At 38.0% G+C, this 25,792-nt stretch overlaps 2 protein-coding genes across 2 annotated transcripts in view; both read right to left on the reverse strand.

The window, feature by feature from the left end:
- LOC134851623 (uncharacterized) overlaps window positions 1-25,792 on the reverse strand; it is a 421,621-nt gene that overhangs the window by 33,361 nt on the left and 362,468 nt on the right. The gene's annotated exons all lie outside the window — the stretch shown is intronic.
- LOC134840431 (uncharacterized) lies at window positions 6,708-7,472 on the reverse strand. The gene has a single exon (XM_063856224.1). The coding sequence runs from the start codon at window positions 7,470-7,472 to the stop codon at window positions 6,708-6,710; it is 765 nt and encodes a 254-aa protein (XP_063712294.1).

Below are 25,792 nucleotides of genomic sequence, written 5' to 3' on the forward strand. Positions count from 1 at the left end.
AACGCTGCTAATCTCTTAAAACCGCCAATTCGGAAGGTTAGCTGCTAAAATTTCGAATCTGTTGCGTCTGCATTTTGGTGCATTCTGGTCGAATGTCACATAAATCAATACGTTTTTTACAACTAGTGAAACTACGAACATTGTAATTGAGCATCGTGTAGCTGATAGTATATTTGTTAATTGAACCAACTGCTCATTTTGAAAGAGTTGCAGGCCGTTTATTCTCAATTCTTGTTGCTGTACGCCATCGTAGTTTATCATTTCGGATCGTTTCTGTAAGATTTTCTTCTTCAAAGTAGTTCATCAGGTGACAGTGATTTAGAAATATAGACGGAAAAATCAAAGTCTTTCAGCCTACGAGCTAAAGCTAAGCTTTGTTTGGCAGCCTATTTGTTGATAAAACGTATCAGTAAAGTTCCTGGATGGGGTGCGTCTTCTGTGTAGCTCCCGAGACGGAAAACGGAGATGTTGTTAGGATCATATTCAACTATATTTGTCAGAGTTTTTTGCTCATTTGAGGAGTCGTGATTGACGCGACTAGAATCGTTTCCAGTTGTACATTCAAGAATGCTTTTAATACGAGTTTGAATGAGTCGATTGAATTGCGGTGTTCCAATCTTCGCGTTGGCAAGTTGTTGATTGATAATGGTTTGCATGCCGGGGTTGATTTCTTTGGATATGGTTACAGACAGTGTTTCGAAAAGTTTTTTAATGGATTGCTTGAGAGCATCGGGTTCAGCTCGAGTTTTTTTCGCTAAAATAATGCAGAACTCACAGACATAAAGTAGATTTGGTAAATCATCTATGGCGTCGAATACTGCTTTAGGGATAGATGAACATGTGTCGTGGAACCAGTGGTCACAGTGTGTTTCGAGTTGCACAGTTGTCACATTGCTTTTCGACTTTCACTTCTGACACAAAGCGTCTCCACCGTTGACATTCGTTGAAATAGAGCCACCACGGTGGCTCCTCGCTGACATCTGAATTTAATCTGGTTATCAGTACAGTACAGAATGATCAACAATCATGAAAAAGTGAGAGTTTCTTCTGAGAGTTTGTTATTTTTACCAATTTCATTATTCCAAATTTTCGATTTTGGAACTAAAGCTTCAATGTTAGCTCCCTGCTTCTAAACTCGTCGCGTGTCTTGAGTCCTTGTGTGTTGAACTCGTCGCGTGTGTTGAATAACGTTAATAACTAATTATTGCTATTGGCCTGGTCAATGCTCATCCGACTTAATTCTGAACTCAAACCATCGCCTTCACACACATTCAGATTTTGCCCAATGAGAGTATCCTCTTTTCGGTGCTCGTCAACCCTAGTGGTAAGTTGTCTGACCGTTTGGCCGAACTAGATGGAGTTGGATCCACTACATTCGAAATTGAATACCACTTTCGATTTTAGCTCACTCGAAAAAGTTGATTTCAACGACGGCATACACGTTTTTAATTTCCTCGTCCGAAACACTGTTCGAGTTGCGGAGATATTCCGTACTTTCTTCGCAAAGTTCTCAGTGTGCTTACTTCGATATTGAATAATCAGCATGGGTGATAATTCTTTACTGCTCGTAAAAGATATCTGGTTGTCACACTTGCTCCTGAAGTTATTATTCTCCCCTATGACATTTTCGAGGGTACGAGACGCAACCCGAGACGTCCAGTGATCTGGATACTGGTTGTCTGACCACTGTTTCTGATTGAGTTTCATTGCCTTATCAAAGCCCTCCCAAATAGACGTACTCAGGAAGACATGGTGAACAGTTCCTTCAATTACACTCTTTTTGTACTGAAGGGGGGTTCCAAATTTACTGAAATCAAGGATGGCACTTGTATCAATTGGTTTTACATATCATCCCCAGCTCACTTTCCTGTCCTGATTGATGTTTATTTCTAAATTTAAAAAAGCAAGCTATCCCGAGACATTTGGTGTTTCAATTGCAAACTTTGAGTGAGGATAAAATCCATTGGCAGCTTGAAGTAATTTTTCAGGATCACCCTTGACCGTCCTCACTATATCATCCACGTAGCGGAGGAATAGTTTCAAACATGAGGTTCTGTCTCGTTTTCCTACCTTGAAATGCAATTTTTACAATACCACACTATTTCAGCTATGTTTTTCTAATCAGTGTCTGATATATCTCCGCATTTAACATGATACTAGTTCAAGCATCCCTCGCACTCTACCCTCTTTTGATGTTTAGGTAATTTTTTTGTTGCATTTGGGGCAGATTTTTGTACAATTATTTGCAAATGTAGTCAATTCATGAGTTTCTATTTTCAGTGCATGCTCATACTCCTTAAGCCAAAGATTTGGTAAAATCACAGCCAGAGAGGCGCCCACGGCCGAACTATTTTATTGAGCGAACCAAGGTTCATTGCAGTTAAAATGAACCTGGCTGACGGCCATATTTAATAATCTTTTCTTGGTCTTTCTTCTCATTACCGGTGGTTTTCCTGCACAAATGTTTTTCTTACTGCTGTATCAATTGCTTCCTTGAGTTGGTCATTGGTGTCTAAACTTTCAACATCAAGAGAAATTATGTTCTCATCCGACACCAAATTGGTACTTTCATTGATACTCTTATATCCAATGAGTTTGTTTCAATGTTGGAACCATCATTACCCTCAAAAAATTTTGCCAGGTTCCTGTTCAAGTTATCTTATGAGCTACCAGGGAACGATAGGACTGGTCTCAGTGGTGTGTAATTTTTGTGTACTTTGGCCAGACCATAAAGTCTGGCGTGTTTTCCGCCTCGATCTTAATTTTTTGTAGAGATTTTCACTAAGTTCATCTCTTTTGTTTTCAGGGACAGTAGTTCTTTATTGATATCTTATTCAATCGTCACTACTATTGAGTCAGTCATTGCTCTCTTTCCACTGAATGGCTTCGGATCAAGCAGCCCCCCAATTTTTGATTCACAAGTTTTTTCCCCATTAAACAGAAAGCGATCCCCTTGTCGTAAAGAATTGCCACTAGCCCGATGCCCTTGAGACACTTTCTCGCCTTTTCGACGCTCTTGTCCGATTGTGTCTGTTTCACCCGTTTACCGTAGGCTTTTGCTGCGGGATCAATCTCACATAGAGCTTCCCCGGGAACTTCTCGGTGTTTAAAATTTGAGAGGAAGATGTCGATATCAGCGAGAAATTGTGTCTCAATAAATTTGTCACTGACCGGATGTTTTGGTCCCAATGACAATAGTTGCCGAAACAAACATATGTGGTAACTCTATGTCATCGATAGTTGTCACTGATCTCTCACATTTCCAACCTAATATTGATCCTGCCTTTCAGTTAACTTTTCCAGCCTCTTTTAATGTGTTTCTTTAATTTCTGTGGTTGTCTTCCTTCCCCTGAGTGTTAAGTATTTTAACGCCGAACGCCATATTTCCTCATTTATCCTCTTTGCTCCTCACCTCTTGCCTTATCTAGTTTGCTTGAGTTGTTCTTCGCATCAGTCCTAGCTTTGTTTATTTCTGTCTTGAGAAGGTTTTTTAGAAATGAGTGGACTGCTCGGTCCGAAAAAACTCCCCTTTCGGGAACCCGAGATATCAAAAAAACATTTATTATGTCATTTCCCAAACAAACTCTCAACAATAAGACGCGTTGATGGTAATTAAGGAATTTATTTTAAATGGAGGCATAGTCACGAACCAGTGTCCAAATTAGTTTTCGTTTCGAAGTCCAAATCAACAATGGAGATGGGAGCAAAACTGTACTTATTGTTATGCAGGCCACGAGGATTAAACCTGACGTGACACAGAGCAAAACAAAAAACACAACTAACTCACTCTCTTCGCTGAATCCTCCTCCTCCTCTTTGCATAATTTCGTTTCCTCGACCCTGTCCATCCTAGTTACCGAACTTTCTTTACTATTCCTTCAGCATATCACCCAGTCAAAAACAATTGGAATGTCATAAACTAGGGAAAAGTAAAGTATTACGTGAATAAAAGTAAAGAGTCAGATGGCTGGGAACAAAACCAATCAGAATGAGAAAACTAACATTTGCACAGAAAACACTGGAGTTGAAAGAAACTCGTAAAGATCGACCTGATGAGGCTACGAATCTATCAGATATTGATACTTAGCTGCTTTTTTGTTTTATTGGCTCTACAAATAAAAAATTTTTGAAGGTTGTTTTTATCATTGAGCATAAAAAATCTCAGTGCTAGGGTGGCACCATGAACTTTCAAAAACTAAAAGTTGTCACAAATATCAATCAATGATTAAATCTCTAAACGTGTCAGTTTTGCTTTCATTCGCCACAATCCGCCCCAATTCGGGATTACAAACCGAGCCTTCACTTTTCAACAAAGGGCTAGGAAGTCGGCTATTGTCACGCCCCACGTCTCAACTATCCTACCAGCAGTCCACAGAACAAGCGTCAAACCGTCTGGTCAAATGTGAAGGAAGGCAAATCTTTGCTTCATAAGAGATACAAGACTGAATGTCTTGAAAAATTCTCAGCATAAAAAATATAGGTCATGCCATTCATCTTCGGTTACATTTTCCGTAAAAGCATCTATGTTTAACATTCGCCCGGAAAAACATACCAACTGAAAAAAAAACTAGATTATGAAAATACTGACTAGCGTCTAAACACAGCTTCACATGCTTTAAACCGTCTCTTCCAAAGTCAGTTCATTGTGTGGTCCATTAACATCGGGTCGAAAATGTTGTTACGATCTAAGGGCTATCCGTCAGACCGGCAAAACTTAATTAGATGCAAAAACATTGAGCTCATGATTGGGTTTGAGTATCCCCAGACCACGGGGTCACTCCTAAAAACAGGGCTACTTCTTAATTATCATATTATAATATTTCAGTACACAAAAGACATCATATCCATCGAAGACGGAACAACCCTTTTCCTCAACTCCTAGCTTCTCATGTTCTGAAAAAAGAATTAAATGTTTAATAAATTCAGTTCAAGACATTTCGGGAAGCTAAAATATGTTTAAAAATCAGTTTCCAGTCTTTTATCAGGACCCTTCCGGATTTATGGTCTTCAGCAAATAAGCTTTCTGTTTAGCACCGGGAAGTGTTGCAATCTCGGCTCTCGGCCTTCCCATTTGCTAAATTCAGCACAGTAACGATTGTGTTATTACAATCATAACTTTCCGGATTGCTTTAGGATCTTCACTATCGCTTTTCTAATTTTCTCTCTGCTTGGTTCAGCGTTCTGTGTGTTTTTTCGAATATCAATGATTCCAGTTCCGAATTTTGCGGTTTCTCAGTTGTCGCAGAATTCAAAGACCGTGACGTGTCTTTTTTAAACGAAACTTTAAAAATTATTTTTTCATTCCAAATTAACCTCTTTGAGTTCGTTCAATTTGACGATTCACACCACTAGTCGTCAAAAAAAAACAATTTTCTCACTGAACTGCTCCAGATAAAAATTCGTTTTTGATATGATTTTCAGGCCATTCTGTTCGATGTCACAATGTTTTTCAAAAAAGTTTGAACCCAGGTGGGCTCTAAAAATGATTTTGAACAGCAGATTTGTGACTATTTAAAACAAAGCCAACAGCATTTTTTAAAATGACCAGGAGAAAAAAAAAGCTGAATCATGCTGAAACTCCATGAATTTTACAAAATTCTGATTGTTTTTGCCGTCACCAAAAAAGCTAACGGTTTATTACAGCTGCAAAGCAATTGAAAAAACAGTTCTGAAAGTTGGCGAAAAACAATCAGACCGTCTGGAAAGTTTTAAATATACTCTCCTTTCATGTCTCCCTCCATAAAAATTGTAAGTGTTTCTAAAAGCACTAATGAAATCTTATTGCACATTCAATTTCGTAGCAATCAGTTTCAAACTCATATTCATCCAGTTTGATCAAGTTCCAATTTAAGCTTTGGTAATTAGGATGCTCTATTGATTTTGCTGTCATACAAAAAAGAACTCCAACTTTTTTCCAATTGTTTTTGACTTCTCTGTTCTTTTCGTCGTTGAATTTTTCTGAAATTTTGAAGCTCTTCGTCGTTCTTGCATTTCGTCGTCGGCTATTTCAGTAATTCAAAACATTCTCTCTCTCTCTGCAACATCGACTTTGTAGTCTCAGTCGTTTATGTTTCCTCAAGTACGTCAGTCCAACTATTTTGCTCCGCAGCGCACAGTTTAAAAAAGAGCAATGGCTCTGCTCTGGAATTTCTTTTTTGTCCAAAACCTTGTGCAGGCACAAATTCACGTTTCTCTCCAGATCTTCCTTTATTATCTTTTTTCTCTTCTGTCGCTGTCAATTGTCTATATTGACTTTTTCTGATTTTGATTGAAATCCGGTTAGTTATGAAAACCCGGTCAAAGATTTCCAAGCCCATTTCTAGCTGAAAGGAGCTTTACAACATAATTTGATCCGACATATGTTTACTAGCTTAATCATACAACCAAGCAGTCAGATTAGCTCTGAAGCAGAGCATCAGTCTTCTTCTGGCCATATTTTTTCAATTCTGTTGGCTCAAATTTTTGCACTTTGTTTCGAACCGATGAAAGTTCTTCAATTAGAATAATTTTTACCACTGCTGCTTTGTGGACTTCTTTACATGTTTTTAGTTTTTTGTGAGCAACCAAAAAAATAATCGCCATCAATACTCTTACTAATACGATCGTTTCAGGTTGCAATTAGTCTGGTAGACCCAAGGAGAGTAGCTCTCCAGTATATCAATTCAGTACTAGATTACTTCTTGTTCTTCTTGCTTCAGGAGGCCCTGGTCAGTGCTCCGCACTGATATGGGCACCTCCCATCCTTCTGAGGCATGTGAACAGGTATCCGTGGTTGTTGAATAGGCTTTCCATGTCGTCATCTCGTCCGTTCAGTTCGTGTCGTATGTGGGCGCCTCGTTGGCAGCTGAGTATATGGTTTACGGTGCCTGGCTCTCCACAGTCCAGGCAGCCGGGGTCTTCGATGGCCCCAAATCTGGCCAGGTCAGCTCTGGATAGTGAGGAGTGGCCCGTTCGTAGTTGATTCCACGTGACCTCTTCCCATCTGTTGAGGAACTTCTTCGGGCGGTTTTTCATGGTAGTTGCCCAGTTTTGGAGGTAACTCTTGTCCTTTGGTCTTCGCTTTTTCTTGATGACGGCTTTGGCCGTGTTGAGTGTCAGTGGGCGTATATCCTGGGCGAGGTGAGTTGCCTCTCCGGCTGCTACGTCTGCGCACTCGTTCCCTTCGAGTCTGCAGTGTGCGGGGACCCAGACAAAAGTGCAACGCCCAATCTTCTCAACCGCCTTCCATATGGTGATGCCGCAGTTGGTGTCGTGACCCTCTGGGCCTGTCGCTAGTTTGCTGAGCGAGGAGAGGGAATCAATCGTGATTCTGACGCTGGTGCCGTGTTCCTGGCCGAGGGTACTCACATACTCCAGGGCTATTTTGATGGCCTCCATCTCTGCTTCATAGGAGGACGCCACAGCAACGGCTGCAGACTTTAGGGTCGTACTCGTCATCTGGCTCGTGGTCGTTTTTCCTCTTCCAGGATTCATGGGTCCGGCTTTTTAGTCTTGGTTGTACCCAGGCTTTGGCAGTCTTGTGCGCTGGGACGTCGTCGGGGATGCGGCGTAGGCTCTCGCGGAGCACCGACGCCCTCTCTTGAGCGACATGGCGGAGAGGCGGGAGGTCGGCGCAGGCGAGGAGGGCTTTCTCGTTGGTGAGTCCGAGGCAGCCTGTTATTACTCTCGCACACTTGTTTTGAGCAGCTTCTACGGCCTTACGGGTCGATGGCTGGGCATGGTTCATCCAGACTGCCGAAGAGTAGTCCGCGACCGCGCGGGTGGAGGCGATATAGGCTGCTCTGAGGTTGTGTTGGGAGGTCCCGACAGACCGTCTAGCTCAGCGTGTGCGGCAAATGTCAGCTGGCAGTCCAGTTTCAGCCCCAGGAAGGTAGGGGTTTTCTCGAACTTCACTGGGTGAGAGAGAGCTTGGTCTTATTGTTGTTCTCCGCTGGATCTAGCGTGAACACAGTGTAGCAGCACTTGCTTTCGGCCGCGTCTTCGTACTGTGCAAGCTGGACTTTCCAGCGGGAGCACCACTCTGTGACCGCGTCCAGGGCCGGTTGAAGCTTGGTGGCGCATTTCTTAAGCTCTCGGTCGGAGGCAACCAGTACAGTGTCATCGGCAAAGAGGCTGAGGCCACAGTCCGGGGCTCTGTCATAGACTATCTGCCAGATGTCGTTGCAATAACAAAGCCACAGCGCTGGTGCCAGGACGGACCCTTGTGTTAGTCCCTCCCTGAAGACACGCTCCTTGCTGATGGTGTCATTCCAGCGCACCCTAGCTCGTCTGTCGGCTAGGAATCCTTTGATCCAGCGGATCATGCGCGTCGGCACCTCTAGGTCCTTCAGCTTCACGTAGAGGGATGCCTTCCACGTCTTGTCGTAGGCACGGCTGAAGTCTAGCAAGACGAGGGCGGCACGGCGAGACTCCTTGGCCTCTAGTCCGTCGAAGATATCTTGGGTCACTCTCGCTAGCTGTTCTTCGGTGCTTCTGCCTCTACGAAAGCCAGCTTGGCAAGGGGCCAGTTTCTTCTTCGACTCCAGGTGGTAGACGAGGCGGGTGACGACGAGACGTTCCTCCAGCTTCGCGGTGCAGCTGTTGAGTGCAACTTGTCGGTAGCTGCTGGGTTTCTCCTTGGCCTTCCCTTTCCTTTTGAAGATTGGTATGATAATACAGTCCCAGGAGTGGTTTATCAGATGGAGGAGGGTTCCCTCTGCGGCTGGGGAAAGATGTTTCAGCATTACGTTGCTGATCTCGTCATGTCCCGGGCTCTTCCTGTTCTTCAGGTTTCTGAGGCCTTATCTCAGCTGCCTGAGGCTGAAGGCGCTGCAGGCGTTCTCTTTGTTGCAACGGCATTCCTGCTTGAGGATTGTCCGGGCTTGTCTGGTGGTAGGACGGTCCTCGCGGCTGTGTTCCACTCTAGAGAATTTTGCATAGATCTGGCAGAACAGGTCCGCCTTCTGACGATCCGTGACAGCGTCCCGGAGGGGTTGGCCGGCATCACCAGAGCGTTTAATGGTACTAGGTTACTTCGCATCGGAGGTCACCTTGTGCATCGCAGGTCACCTTGTGCATGTTTTCGTCAACTGCGTTATAATTTGCTGCTACTGATTGTTCAACTTTCAGTTTTTTGGTCCCCAACCAGGCAACTAGAGAATTGTATCTTGGTTACTTCTAAAAGCTCATATTATCAGAGTTTACATGGTTTTTAGATCATGCTAATTTCAGTCATTTTTAAGTTCTTTTTGTCTTCTTTTGTTACTCGCAATATCATGTCCGCGTTAGGACTTGGGTATCATGATATCATGATGTTTTTAGCAATTCCCCCAAGACGGTCAGTATGCTCTCAGAAGTTCATCTGATTAGCCCAAACAAAATTCTACTCGGTCAGATATCGGTATTGAAGGGGCGGTCTCCTCCTCTTCGAAATTTAGCCCTATCTCCTAATCAAGGGAACTCTGATACTTCGTCATGGATCTCAATTGAAATAGCTAAAATCTTCAATTCACTGGAGAGCGTCTTTTCTAACCAATAAAGTGACGTTGAAAATCTCAGGATTATCGACATTTTTCTGTTTTCTTTATTGTAGGGTCCGAGATTCGAGAAAAGTGGGTGCACGTCAATGTTTCCTCTATCTAAGTCACCCATGCTATCGCAAAAATGATAGCGATGAGTCGTGTTTATTCAATTTATTCGCGCACGGATAATCTCAGGATGCGGCGGACAATCAAGCACAGTGGAGACCCTCGGATCAAGACCGACTGGGGACGAAGAACCCCCCCCCCCCCCATGGACAATCAAAAAGCGATAAAGATAGAGAGGAACCAATGGATACAGTAACGTTTTCTTACTCTAGAAATCAAAACAACAGGAGAAGTAGGAGAATCCATAAAAGACGCTAATACATAAGGTATTCACAGTCATGGGCCATACAGTAACTTTCAAATGTCTTCGATCTATCGCATGTTCGAGACATAAATACTCATCGTTGATGGTGTACCCAGGCAGATCGATCAGGATTGGTAACATGATCACATAGTTTCTATTCAAAGACTATTCGGTTTCGTTTGCCTCGCCGAAACTATTGGCGTCAATCACGGAATTCATGCCATCTCTGGAACACTCAGCAGGCTGAACCTAAAACGATGATTTTGATGAAAGTAAGATATTTTACAACCCTGCCTACATGTACTTCGGAAAATAAGGAAAAGAATAATTTGTCCTGAGTTTTATGCAAATTTTCTAGCTTCTTGATTGAAGGGAACTTTTGCTCAGCAGACTCTGTCAGTGCCCTCTTTCTTGGCGACTGGAGCCGGACTCTTGGCTGCCAAAGATCTTGTTCGGAAACTGTGCTTATCCCATCAAGTTAGACAACTTGTCAAGACGCGGAGAAAAATGCATTGCTGTGTCCGGCCTGGCGACCTCTAGGTCCAATGGAAAAGCGACTTGAGAAGAAATTGGAGGGGTGCCAGTTATTCTGTCTGGACTCGCGATCTCACGCAGTCCCAGATGTCTCAAAAGTCAGGTGTGTCAGTCCCAGACAACAAAAGTAAATTGAGTAAATAGTGAAAAAACTCACAGGTGTGGTGAGTCTCGTCATCTTCAAAGGTGCGACAGTTGATGTAACGGTCATCTGATACCGGCTTCTGAAGCAACTCGCAAATCTCTCTCTCCAAAATAGATCTGATTTTCGCCTTCGGTGGTGCAATTAAGTCTTTCAGGATCTCGGGCTTGTTGGCGCGGATATACTGAATTCGAACACAGCAAACACCAGTTGCGATATGGTCTATCGTAGAGTGGATTGACTCGAAATAGTTATCACATTCCGGGGCGCCAAAAAGAAGGCAACTCCCTGTTCTCGGCTTATTTTCTGTGTCAGAGCACATAGATCAGAGTTACATTTCATTTGGTTTTCATTGGCGAACCTTTTCGTGCATTCTGAACACATTCTGAATTACCTTGCTGTTTTTTAAATCGTTTCCCTGGTTTGGTTAATTTTGATTTTAATTCTTATAAAAATCACAACTAATATTTATTATTTCACATGGCCTTACATTTTTAAGTAAAATAAAAATAATGTCTAGTGGGTTAAAAATTACCCCATGAATCGAGAACTGTACCTCATGATGGGAAGTTACTTCATAAATTATACGTAACAAAACTTAAAAAAACTTGTTTTGAGCCTTTGAAATCATCGTCCATGTCGGAAGAAACTGTTGAAAGTTTATAGCAATTGTTAAGTTGAAGAGAGAAGAAACACTAGAAAGGACACAGTTAGAGCTGATTGAAGTTTAAGTAACACCAATTCTATTCCTATTTTGAGTATGAAACTTAAAAAAAAGAAATTTGAGTTTTTAAAATTGGAAAAAAGGGGGGATAGTTGAACACCCTAGAAGTTTAACAAGCGATACAAAATAGTTACAGATTATGAGTTTTCTGGTAGTTCTTTATTGCAGCAAATGGTGAAATAAGTTTTTTTGATTCGTCTGGATCTGTGTTGATTTTTATCTGACTGATTTATATTTAAGAATCAAAAATGTATCATCATTTACTTGCCTCCTCCTAATATAAGAGCATGTTAGTAGTCTGTTTTTGCTCAGATCCAAAGAGATATCGGAGCCAAAAAAAAACGTATCAAGTCGAGTTTCAGAAATATCATTTCTTCTTCAGCCAACTGACCGCACGGTTTAAACGCTGGACTCAACAAGACTCGGGTCGTCTCGCCCGCAGTGCTGGAAGCGTCACAATCCTCGTCGGTTGATGAAAAGTTTGTATTTTGCCTTTTGCAAGCGGCTAGCTCCTCAGATTTCATTGTTCTTTTGTTCAAGTCATTTTCAGTGCTCAACCATTTCAGGCGGCCTGCACGTAGGAAAAGTTTTCTGTCGCTGTTCCTGTATAACTTCCAGCGACAGGGAAACGCAGACTGGCACATCAGCACTCGGTATTTGTTTCTTTCCGAATGCAACTCACGGAGGCCTACGTGGTGCCTCACAAAAAGGTTTGTAGATTGTACATGTCATCTAGGAGAGCCCTCGGGTAACGCAAGACATTTTTCATCCAAAGCATTAGACAGATTGATGATGCCTGCTTAACGACATGCCTTAATCAAAAACTTGCAGAACTTGAAGTATAATCCAAGTTACCGAGAGTCTTGGCTGTGAGTCATACACGCATCGTTCGCATTTGAAAAATTGTTTGGGCGTGATGATTTGATTTCTCCAGTCCTTCACCCCGAGTCCAGATTTTTCACGTTATTTGAAGCAAGATTTGAGCGGTTTGAGCGGATTTTTTAGGCGACTGCGCTCAAAATCTTGCTTCAAAATGAGCGGTTTGAGCGGTGTTTGAGCGATTTATCTAATAAAAAAAACGCTCAAAAACCGCTCAAACCGCTCAGTTTGAAGCAAGATTTTGAGCGCAATCGTCTAAAAAACCGCTCAAACCGCTCAAATCTTGAGCGGTTTTTGAGCGTTTTTTTTGATAAATCGCTCAAAAACCGCTCAAACCGCTCATTTTGAAGCAAGATTTTGAGCGCAATCGTCTAAGAAAAACCGCTCAAACCGCTCAAATTTTGCTTCAAAAAAAGCGAACAACCTCAAATTGGGATCCCTTCTCGAGCAGACAGCGGGCATGGAAGATTTTCCAACAAAACCGTCGAGCATTTTTTTTAAGGTTCCAAAATTAAGCGGACTGAAAAAAAAGAAAGAACTTGATAGGTGAGCAATCGCATGCAGCCCACTCTAGCACAGCGCGGCATAATTTTTTTAAGCACTATAGCAACTTGATGCCCGGCTAAAAGCAATAATGCTTAAAAAACGTTACATTACGATCAAAGCTACATGTTCAAAACGTTTTAAGTACCCATATGAAACTATGGTGTATTAAGGGATCCACTTATAAACAGAGTCGGAAGCAGGAGAAGCGTCAACTTGTAAGACGTCTAGTCTTTCTCGCCAATTAAAGAAGTTAGGCATGATATTACGCCCCCGAACATTTTGTGAATTCGGATAATTTGAAGCCGTTTTTAAAGCACCGAAGTAACATTGCACACTTTTTCAAGCACTTGCAAAGCATACTTGCAGCGTCGTTCATTGATAAATACTGCAAAAAATCGACGGTTTCTGTGGATAAATTTTCGAAAATAGCTCAAGAAACATCTTCATCAGTGCTTCGACAGAGTTTGAACAAAAATTGTTTATATTTCCCAGTTTGTTGGAGTTGTTCGTTTTAACTGAAACACGAGCTTTTCGGTTTATCGTGCTGCTAGTTTTGACTCAAAATGCACGATGGTCTCAGCCTCGTACAAATGCTTGTCGTCAACCAATTTCAGTACGAGTCTCTTAATATCGCGTGGGTTGCCTCGTGTCAACATGTGTGTTGAATATGGTGAAACGTTTTATGTTATCCATATAAGCAAGCGATGTTTCCGGAATATCTTCGCAAAAAAATAACTAAATTTATATGCCGCCTGGTGACTGGGTGACTTTTAGTACGCAGGAACTTGTAGTACGTCTGGATTGTTACATCTACTGGTTTTCACTTTTTGATAAGTTTTTGGTTTTTTGGTTGTTTTTTGTTTTTTGGTTTTTCTTGGTAATATAAAAAAATTGTTGGTTTTGTCCCTATTTTTAGTTTTTTGGTGCTACGCTGCAAAGGAACAACGGGAAGGCCAATCCCAAGCTTTTGAGATTCGTGAAGCTTTGGTGTTAAATAGGTTGAAAAGCTAAGCGGGGAATCCGGAAGGCTTTCGCGTTACGGATTTCTCTTCGAGGTGTCTGTGAAGACCTTAAGTGTTAGCATCTGCTGGGCAAGGAAGCAAGCGTTAAATCGATACCCGGTCATGATGCTACAAATAACATCAAATTGCGCTAAGAAAACCTATATTTAACATTCGCCGGGAAATAACATAAAGACTGAAAAATAAATTTAATCCTAAAACAATTGACTAGCGTCAAGGTTCATTTTTAGGAGCTTTTCACTGTCTAACCAAAAAAAAGTCTTTTGTTAGACTGGAAAAACCAGGGTGTTATTGTCAAAAGACTAGCGGCTGAACTATGCAAATTAATTGTTAAATGCAGGGATAGTGAACACGTGCTGGGTCGCAGTATCCCCTGACCAAAAAATCACTTCTAAAAACTGGGCTATTTATTCATTAAAAACAAAACTAATTTTGTTGAGCGGAAATTATCATTCTATCTATCGAAAAAGGATCGACCCTTGCCTAACTCTTAGCTAATCATGGTCAACGATTTAAAACATTGATAAATTAAATTCAAGACAATACCAGAGAGCTAAAAATTGTTAAAAATCAGATTCAGAAACCAATTTTAGACCTTTCCTGGTTCGCGGTCTTCATTGAAGAAGCGCCCTCTTCGCTACTGGGAGAAGTTTTTTCATGAAGATCCACTCTTGTCGAGATTCTGCTCAAAAACCACTCAAGATTTGAGCGGTTTGAGCAGTTTTTTCGAACGAAACCGCTAAAACTATTAAAATTGCTCAAACTCCCGCAATAAACAATCAAAATAGTTCAATGATGTTCAAAAGTGTTCAAATCTTTGCGCGAACAGTTTAAACTACCATTGATTGTTTTTTTTTAAATTTGTCCCGAAACGTGTCTTCCGAGGTATTCGTTGCAGGGCACACACTATCAATTTTCTAGAAATCTGAACTTCTTATTTGCGTAATATCAATTTTTCTGCCAAAAACTAACCAAAAAAACCAGTCGTCAAAATCATGCCTCTCCTAAAATTTCAAATAAAAACCACTCAACTTAAAAAAACTGCTCAAAAACGCTTAAACCATTCTTTCTAGAGCATTTTTTTGAACACAATGCCGGTTATTAAAACTACAGCTAGTTTTGCGTAATAACAAAGTATACGCCAAAAGAAACCTGAAATGTTGAGTTTCTAAAAATCAGTCGTCAAGGTTCATGCGTCTCCTAAAAGTATATATGAAAATCAATCACTTTTTCTAACAAAAAAAAACAGCTCGAAACCATTCTTTCTAAAGCAATAATCTGAGCGCAATGCCCATCACCAAAACAAAGCGGATATTTTTTGTAACAGCAAAATCGCTACGTTTTGTCTCTTGACCGCGTCATTGTCATTTTGTTCTAAAATTTCTAAAGTTTCTGCCGTGTAGATCGGTCTTGTATTTGTATACACCTTTGAAAACTTTTTCAAGATATATTACTCTGAAATGAAAAATTACCTTATCTTAGTTTTAGGAACTAACATGACTTTAAAACTGGGAATTTGGCAAGCTTAACAAAGCAACATTTAATTGATCCTAAACTAAATGTGCAAAAAGAAGATTAGATGAACTTTTTGGATTTCATCGACTATCACAAAAGAACCAGACGGGAAAAAATATATAACACAAGATCTACAACATCAACTGTTTTAGACGGCATTTCACCGTCAAACCGTGTCCGTGAGTGCAAACCTTTCGAAGTTTCTTGTGCAACCGAAAAATTTCTACAGGCTCTAGCACAACAACGAGCATCAATTTCAAGACTTTACCAACTGATACCAATACTATTATTTACAAGGGCAGTACATCTTTGACAAAAATATGAGCAACAAAAGCTCAAATGCGTTATCATTAAATAAGGTATAAAAACAGTAATAAAGAGCAAATGTGCCATTGAAGACTTTTCTTACTCACTAGGCAGAAGTTGTAAAAACCGACAGTCTAGATTTGAACCAGTACTCACTGTTTTGAGGGAAATTCTATCAGTTTAAAAAAACTATGATGCAAATATTTTTATTGACAAAACTAACAATGCTTAAATTGACATGTTTGGGCAAGAAACGAACTTAAAAGTCGAATAATCGGAGACTTTTAATCGAGCGTATCAAAAAATTGAGAAAAAAAGTTTTTTATTGGAATTTTATACACTTTCAGGTTAGAAAGGTTTCCCGTTTTTTCGAAGTTTTTTTTATAATTGTCAGTTTTGCAACAATCTTTCTCGAATTCAATCTAAACCTGGCTTCTCTGATTCACGAAAGTATAGTTTCGATCATCGTTCATGTAAACGATAACAGCTTGTTCATTGAAACTTAGACTCTTACCAACTACTCAAAAAACTTGTTTAAGCTTAACCTAAAACTTTCAACCCAAACTGCCGAAGTTTCCGTAACAAAAAACGAAAGGACTGAAACAATAGGAATTTTGAATTAAATTAAAAGCCATACATAGATCTTATCGATCCCTAAAAAATAGTGTCAACAATTGATACTTGAAACACCTGAAATAAACTCCGAGGTGTTTTCTTCTATTATAAAGAGCAATCAAGATTCAATTTTCTCATTTTTTTCATCATCCAAACAGATCTGAGAAAATTGATTTTGTTGAAAATTTGCTGAGGCATTGATTACGTTCAAACAATGATAAAAGGCTACTTCTTTAGATTTATTTGCATGATGATTAGAAAAAATGAGCCTAATTGTTTTCATTATGAGACAACAACAAAATACTTTAAAAAAAGTTCCTTTGATTTGAACACTCCTTCAAAATTTATCATACTGCTGTTCTATTTGTCACTGATATACTAAATCATCTTTCTAAATAAGATTTAAAAAAACTACACAGTAAAAAATTGAACAACGAAATGATGAAGTTAAATTAGAAAACCTTTTTTATGAAGCACTAGGCGCCAAAATATGATCCATTTTTTTTGAAACCAAAGAAGTTTTTTCTTTGAAAAAAATAAAACCACAAATACAACAAGAAGATTTGTTCGATACCAGGAAAAATGATTAACAGCGCAGAAAAATTATCATTGATACAAGACATTCAACAAATATACCATAAAATATCCCTGTTCCGAATTTCAATCGCAGATATAATTAACAGCAGCTAAAAAATAGCTAATTTTTTATCCTTCAAAAATTGAAAACTTAGAAAGTTAGTCAACAATAATAAGTCTGGAGAACCTACTATTTATTTTCAAAAATATACACGAACATTTTGGTTTACACTATCAATAGAACAAAAACTGAAAAACCTCAATCATAAAAAACTTAGGTTCATGTGATATACCAGCCTCGACTGCGCTAGTTTCGGTTTAGATATTATAAAACACATTCACTGAAAACGCAGGCCGAAAAAACCTAGTTCAAAAATTTCAAAAAAAATAGGTAAAAGTCAAATAACATATTTAAAAGAAAACACTTTCGTCAAATATCTTGGAGTTGTAAACGATCAACAAAAAATTTTCCAGAGGAATTTTTTTTTCTACATCTGAGGGATGATCAGAGGGTTAACAGCATCATAGTAACCGATTATACAGTCACGAGTCCCTTCAATACACATTCCAGAAAAAACCCTTGGACCTTTCTATATATGCAAGTGATAATTATAAAAATAGATGATTAGTAATGATGTGCTCAAAATGAAACTCCATACGGTTTACCCTTCTTCAGTAAAAACACGCAAATCGATACGAGATTATATAAATCTGTAAACATATATAAAAATAAATTGCTTAACAAATAAACTTTTTTGTCGAAAATTGTTTTGTCAATCATTGTGCCGAGTATTCAAGCGGCGTTCGGAAATTAATGTTATAGTGAGCAAAAAGGCATAAATTATTGAAGCATTTCAATCCAATGAAAAACCCTTGAATTGAACAACAGATTGCTGCTATTTAACGCCCTTGTCTTGAGCCACCTGCTCTATCCGGCTATTTCACTCAATGGAATTACATATAGTTTTCTAACTTCACGTGAAAAACATTAAGATTGTGCTGTCAGAACTTACTGTAACAGTCTTAAATACGATTTTTTTTTTCAAATTGGAAAGAAAATTGTAAAACAATGTCGATTAGTTATCTCCTAGATTAAAAAAATTTATTGCCGTTTCTGGAAAGTTAAAAAAAAGATTTCCCACCCAATATTTTGTCCAAAAAAGTGAACATTATCTTACAAAAAAACTCGTCTTTTCAAAACCGAATCAGATGGAATAATGGTTTAAAAGCAATCCGCAAGGTCCAGTTCTTGGAGAACTCATTTTTATTTTTCCATATATGATCTCAACCAGCAAGTACCAAAAAGGTTCTCACCCATTCAGTACGCTGATGATATAGTGCTCCTTGTGAAGTTGAAAATCCAGAAATAGCTACCAATCAACTTGATTATACTTGCGAAGTTCGGTAAAGAAACTTCAAAACACATGCAAAAATTGCATGCAAAAAACTGAATTCAATATGTTCAGTAGAACAAGTTAAGCTCAAAAAACTGAACTGAAAAGAAGCCATTTGTCAAAAACTTTGAAGTTGTAGTCGATTAAACATTCAATTTTCAAGAGGCAATTAAATTTTTGCTACATCTGAGGGATAAACAGAGGCTTGAAAGTATCATAGTAACCGAGGTTACAGTCAGGAAATCCTTCATCGCGTATTCCAGTCAAACCCTCGAAACCTTGTAGATTTGGAATTGATAATGATAAAAAGGAGACGACTAGTGTTGATGTGTTTAAAGTGAAACTCGATACGGGTTACGTTTATTCAATAAGTACACTCATTTTGACACGAGAATATCTATATAAATATATATAAGTATACATTATTTTACAAATAAAAAAAAGTCGAAGTTGTGTTGTCATTTATTGAGTAAGCAAGCGGCGCTCGCAAATTAAAGATATAGTTTGAATATGAGTATTATAACATATTAATCCAAAATAAATAATATTAATATTAAGAATCAATATAATCACAATAATCTTAATAATAAAATTAATAATCATAATAATACAGAACTTAGAATAAACGCCAGAGGGTTACTTTTCCCGAGTTTCAGTTTTACCAAAAGTCATCTGAGTTTGTGTTGGTTTCAACAGTTTTGACAGAGACATAACACTCTCCAGGAGCAAAAATCTTCGAGATTAATTTTTGATTCGAATTAACTGTTAAATAGTTTTTTAATTTGCTTTTTAATTGTTTTGTTTTGTCTAACTTAAGAGGTAATTTTATCAAAAGCGTTTGCAATGAAAGCTCCTCTGGACCAAAAATTGATATCTTGCTAGTCCTTTTTTCTCAATTTTCTCGTTTTATATTTTTTCAACAACTCGCTAGCTCGAGTTTTATTGCAGTGTTTTACTTACTTCGACAAACGGTCTCCACTCGTTGTGAATGTGCCTTTGATAAAAACTAAGAGTACGTGCATTTCGTGGTAAAGTGACAAGGGTAGAATCGACAATCATTTTAGTCATTCTTACTTCCCAAGCACTTGGTTCCCAAGATCCACTTTGTAACAGTTTCTTGTACCTTTTTGATTATTTTAAGGTTCACTTTGCTTGCGTTCCACAGAATGGCACCATTTGGACGTATGATATTTTTGGAACTATGTAACGCCGGCATAGGTTCTTTTTTGCCTGCCATTTTGTTCTTTTAGTAGAATTGCGTTTGGTGGTGTAGAAAGCTTTTACGGTTTTTTCACAGTTTCTTTCAGCGTTGGCGGTTCATGATAACTCTTGGGCCACAATAATTCAGAGTTTTTTTTCTTAGTTTCATTTTATCAGCAATGCACCATTCAAAATAGAGTTCGTATTTCCTTTAAAAATTAGTACTTTGCATATGCTGACGTTGAGTTTCATCAAATTGTTGTTGAGCCATTTCCACATTCTGAGAGCGTCAACTTGAAGTGTTATCAAGTTGGTTGCAACATTTTTGTGGTCGTCACCTGCGTAGCCAAAGCATTTCGACATAACACATTTCGGAAGATCGTTAATGAAGATTATGAAATATAGTGGTCCCAGTACTGATCCTTGAGCGAAACCACTTTTCACTTCAATCTCAGATGATAATTAGTTTGATTTTCCTCTCTGGTTCCGTCCTTATAGATAGCTCTGAAAAGGATTTATTACACCACCTTCAAATCCAAACTCTTCTAATTTCTCAAGTAACTTTTCGTGACTGACTTTGTCGAAGGCTTTTTCGAAGTCAAAATAGAGGAACACTAAAATTGGTAGATCTAGGTTTTCAAAAGTTCGGATAGAGAGAGGATTATCTGAGTCATTGATGAATTGCTTTGTGAATCCATGTTAATCTTGTCGGATGGTGATTACAAAGGCATTGATAAGTTTGTCAAAAGTAAGTGTTTCGAAACTTTTTGATGTACATGTTAACCGCGAGACAAGTCGATAGTTTGATTTGTCCTGTTTATCTCCATCTTTGAAGAGCGGTATGATGTTGCTGGTTTTCCAGCGACTTGGATAGATAAGCTTGTTCGCGAATAAGTTGAAGAGGATGGTTAGGGAATTTCCTAGACCTTTAGTCAAGCGTTTTAGTGGCAAATTTCCTAGACTATCAGGGCCCTTAGTTTTCCCAATGCACAAGTTTTCCAAAGTTTTTACTACTTCTGCTCTCTAAAATGGATCTTGTCTGTCTTCGCCATGGACTGTTTTGAGTTTCTTTCGAAGCAAGAAGTGGTAAATCCAGATTGGAAAAAATTGTTAGAGAGATCAGCCTTTTCCTTGTCGTTTACAGCTATTGTATTGTTAGAGTAAGTTACTGATGGCAGTTGAATTGCCTTTCAAAAGATTTGAAAATAGTTTTGAATTTGTAAAAATTTGCCGTTCATGAAGGTTTTGCTTTCGATTTGTTTTTGGTCTTTGTTCAAACAAACAGCAACTTCTAGTTCTACATTTTCTAACTTTTGTTGATTACTACTTTTGGGATTTTTCTATGTTTCTTTTAATTGGAAATTTCGTCTTTTGATAATGCTAGATATCTCGCTTGAGCCCAAGGTGGTAGACTGACGCGATGTTTTTTTTTCAAGAGAATTTGATTTTCAAACATTTGTTTATAACCAGTTGTAACATAAGTAAACAACAACATCAACAATGCTGTAGCAATTAAGGTTGAATAATTTTTGGTTTTTTTTTCGATACACTTCCAGTCAGCTTTAGAGAATTATAAAATGCTGCAATTTCTTTTTTCAATAAGGGGCTTGTCCAATTTGAACCAACTGTTACTGCTGAGTTTGACTTGAAAGGGTGATGACTTGATTTGTACAGGTTTTTAACTTGGTTTATCAACGCATATATTTAGAGCTGGGTCACCGTTGTTTGTTAGGACTACATAAAACTGTTTCTTTGAGCCTGTGATCATCTGTTCATAATTGCGTCCGAAAAGATCTTCAAGCACAAGTGCCTTTCCAAGTTTGATGACTCCATATGCCTCCATTTTTAGGGTCAAAATTGATGTTGTCAATAATTATCGTTGTTTTTGTCAGAAGCTCCCGGCTGAGGTTGTCTAGTACATCCTATAATGTCGATGAAGAGAACGTGGATGAAAAATTGACTTAACCGTGGGGCACTATATACACAGCATATGAGGCACTTATAATCCTTAAAGTCTAAGTGAACGAGTACTACCGGTAAATTTCGTATGAATTAGAATAGTACGATGTTTTATTGCACACTGAACTGTTTTGTTTGACCTTTTTCGGTGTATCTATTGATACGATGAATTTTAAAACTATTGAAAAAAGGGCATTATCTGGATTTTCTGTCACTAACCAAGTTTCAGTCAAGCAGACATTTTGAAAACGATGAACAAAATCCCTTTAAATGAACAACCGACTGCTGCTTACTAATGACAATGTCATGAGCCGCCTACAATATCTGGCTATTTCACTCTACGGAAAAACAAATAATTGACTAGTTTCACTTGAAAAACAATAAGACTGGGCTGTGAAAACTTTTTGTAACCGTCCTAAATACAATTTTAGTTGAAACTTGAAGTGGTAAATCCAGATTGGAAAAAATTGTTAGAGAGATCAGCCTTTTCCTTGTCGTTTACAGCTATTGTATTGTTAGAGTAAGTTACTGATGGCAGTTGAATTGCCTTTCAAAAGATTTGAAAATAGTTTTGAATTTGTAAAAATTTGCCGTTCATGAAGGTTTTGCTTTCGATTTGTTTTTGGTCTTTGTTCAAACAAACAGCAACTTCTAGTTCTACATTTTCTAACTTTTGTTGATTACTACTTTTGGGATTTTTCTATGTTTCTTTTAATTGGAAATTTCGTCTTTTGATAATGCTAGATATCTCGCTTGAGCCCAAGGTGGTAGACTGACGCGATGTTTTTTTTTCAAGAGAATTTGATTTTCAAACATTTGTTTATAACCAGTTGTAACATAAGTAAACAACAACATCAACAATGCTGTAGCAATTTAGGTTGAATAATTTTTGGTTTTTTTTTCGATACACTTCCAGTCAGCTTTAGAGAATTATAAAATGCTGCAATTTCTTTTTTCAATAAGGGGCTTGTCCAATTTGAACCAACTGTTACTGCTGAGTTTGACTTGAAAGGGCGATGACTTGATTTGTACAGGTTTTTAACTTGGTTTATCAACGCATATATTTAGAGCTGGGTCACCGTTGTTTGTTAGGACTACATAAAACTGTTTCTTTGAGCCTGTGATCATCTGTTCATAATTGCGTCCGAAAAGATCTTCAAGCACAAGTGCCTTTCCAAGTTTGATGACTCCATATGCCTCCATTTTTAGGGTCAAAATTGATGTTGTCAATAATTATCGTTGTTTTTGTCAGAAGCTCCCGGCTGAGGTTGTCTAGTACATCCTATAATGTCGATGAAGAGAACGTGGATGAAAAATTGACTTAACCGTGGGGCACTATATACACAGCATATGAGGCACTTATAATCCTTAAAGTCTAAGTGAACGAGTACTACCGGTAAATTTCGTATGAATTAGAATAGTACGATGTTTTATTGCACACTGAACTGTTTTGTTTGACCTTTTTCGGTGTATCTATTGATACGATGAATTTTAAAACTATTGAAAAAAGGGCATTATCTGGATTTTCTGTCACTAACCAAGTTTCAGTCAAGCAGACATTTTGAAAACGATGAACAAAATCCCTTTAAATGAACAACCGACTGCTGCTTACTAATGACAATGTCATGAGCCGCCTACAATATCTGGCTATTTCACTCTACGGAAAAACAAATAATTGACTAGTTTCACTTGAAAAACAATAAGACTGGGCTGTGAAAACTTTTTGTAACCGTCCTAAATACAATTTTAGTTGAAACTTGAAAGAAAACTAGAAAACATTGCTGGTCTTATTTTTCCTAGATTGGAAAATTTCATGCCGTTTCTGGAAAGTTTAAAAAACGTGTAATCACCCACTATTTATTTATATTATCCAAATCGTCCAATATGTGCAAAATTTTGTATAAAAAACTCGTCTTCAAACAGCAACATATTACCAATTTTTAGAAAAATCAGTTTGAGCAAAATACAGGAACACAAAATATTCCGGAACACTCTAACGTAATGCAATAAAATTCAGATTTAGTATAATTTTAATATTCCATTTTGACTATAAACCAGAGGCAGACTATGGAAAGGTTGGGTGGAAGAATTGTAGTTTATGCATTGTAGTTTATGCAGAATTGTAGTTTATGCATTGTAGGCTAACATAATGCAACAAAATTCAGATTTAGGATAGTTTTAATATTCCATTTTGACTATAAACCAGAGGCAGACTATGTAAAGATTAGGTGGAAGAATTGAAGTTTTATCTGACTGTCAGCAATGTTGTTTTAATTCAATTTAGTGTTTGATGTTATTTGATATTTTATTTTATTTTGATTCAGCAAAGTATGTACACTTCATTTACAATCGTTCATTTTAAAGATAAGAGAATTTTTTGTTCTTCCTTTGGAAATTGTGAGCCTTGAATTGCTGATCAGACAGTGTTTTTAGGGCAACGAGCCTGATGCGCTGGTTGTATTTCTTTGTATTTCACATCTATTGGATCTAGTTTTGTTGTTATCTTGTTTCATAGTTTTTTGATATCTTGTCTTGTGTCAATTTTTTATATTTTGTGTCAACAATTAGGATGCTGACTTGATGAGTTGTTTTTGATAAATATGGTGTATTTGACGTGCATGTGGATTGCGAAACTCTTAACTAAGTAATCTTTAGTTACAATTCTGAAAAAAAATCAAAAGTCATTAACAAGGGCAAAAATGGCAAATCGTTTGAAATCAAGTTGTTTTCTCTTATTTGAAATTTTTTTCTCAAAATTCAAATAGGAGAAAACAACTTGATTTCAAACGATTTGCCATTTTTGCTCTTGTTAATGACTTTTGATCTTTTTTGGAAATTGTAACTAAAGATTACTTAGCTTAGAGTTTCATAATCCACATGCACATAAATACATCATATTTATCGAAAACAACTCATCGAGTCAGCATCCTAATTGTTGACACAGGAAACTGTTTGTAAATTGTTGGGAGCTCGTCCAGATAGTTTCTGAGTTGTTCCTGTACATTTTTTGTTCTACCGGATACTGAGTATCCTGGCCGACAAATTGTTTTTGTTTTGTCTTTGACTTGTGCTTTAAATACATTTTTAGTGCCGGATACAGAGTATTCTGGTACACTTGAAAAAGCTACTTTTCACTTTTTACACAGTTTTTGTTGAATTTGCCTCAGTTTTATTGGATACCGTTTATCCTGGTTTCTTGCTGAAGGCTAATAGATTCCTGGTAGTTGGTATTAGAAGGCGCAGTTTTTGTTTTGAATGTTCAATACTTCCCATGAATCGAAAGTTTGTACATTGATTTTCCATGACATCGATGGTTTTGGTATGCGCCACGAATAACCGCAACAACGAAATTAAGTTTTGCAATGCTTGTTGACACAAAGATGTCACGCCAACTATTTTTCTGTAATATGTTTCTTGAAAATTATAGCAAGTGACAGCCAAAAATTAGGTCTTGTGTTCTTTTTATTTGAAATTGTAAACTAAAATTACTTAGCTTAGAATTTCATAATCAACATTTACATCAAACAACATCATATTTATCAAAAACAACTCCTCGACTTAGTAACCCGAATTTTGGCACAAAAACTGGTTTTAAAATGCTATGAGCTTCTCTAGATAGTTTCTGAACTGTTCCTGTACATTTTTTTGATCAACCGGATACTGGGTGTCCTGTTCGGCAAACTGTTTTTTGTTTTTTCTGTGACTTGTGCTTTAAATACATTCTTAGTACCGGATTCAGAGTAACCTGGTACGCTCGAATTATCTACTTTCTACTGCTTAGCAGTTTTTGTTCATTTGACATTCTTTTTTCCCGATACCGCGTATCCTGGTTTCTTGCTCAAGTCTAACATATTCTTGGTAGTTTGTATCAGAAGGAGCAGTTTGTATTTCGTACCTTCCATACTTCCCATGACACAAAAGTTTGCAAATTGATTTTCCACGACGTCGATGGTTTTGAGTATGCACCACGAACAACCGGAACATCATACTTCAGCTTTGCAATCTTTCTTTTGAAACTGTTACATGCATGTTTCTTAAAGAATGTAGCTAGGGACAACCGAAAATTAAGTATTTGAATGTTTCCCATTCTAAACTGCAAACAAAACCTTTGGGCTCATTCTCAAGAAGTAAGAACCACCGCTTTTATCGACCTTTAAAAACATGGTACGAGTGTTTTTAAAGAAAGTTTTTTTCCCACACATCAACCATTGAATTTTTTTAAACTTTGCCTGTAATTAAATTAATTATTCTTCTGAACGGTGATAACGTTGCAGCTCGATAAAAACTACAGTTTTGTAAGCAAGAATAATAAATATCTCACAACTTTGTCTGCAGTGTTATAATTAAACAACTGAAAATATTGCAACATCTGAAAATATTTCAAAATATTGCAACATCACTCAAAATTATTTCAACTGAGGTGTTCGCTTTCTCAATAAATTTTTGATTTCTTTCGGGAAATTAGTTTTTTTTGGTAACAAACTGTTTTGATCTGAGACATCGGAAGAGAA

This window comes from Symsagittifera roscoffensis, chromosome 1 (genome assembly GCF_963678635.1).
Source record: "Symsagittifera roscoffensis chromosome 1, txSymRosc1.1, whole genome shotgun sequence".
NCBI classification, from domain to species: Eukaryota; Metazoa; Xenacoelomorpha; order Acoela; family Convolutidae; genus Symsagittifera; species Symsagittifera roscoffensis.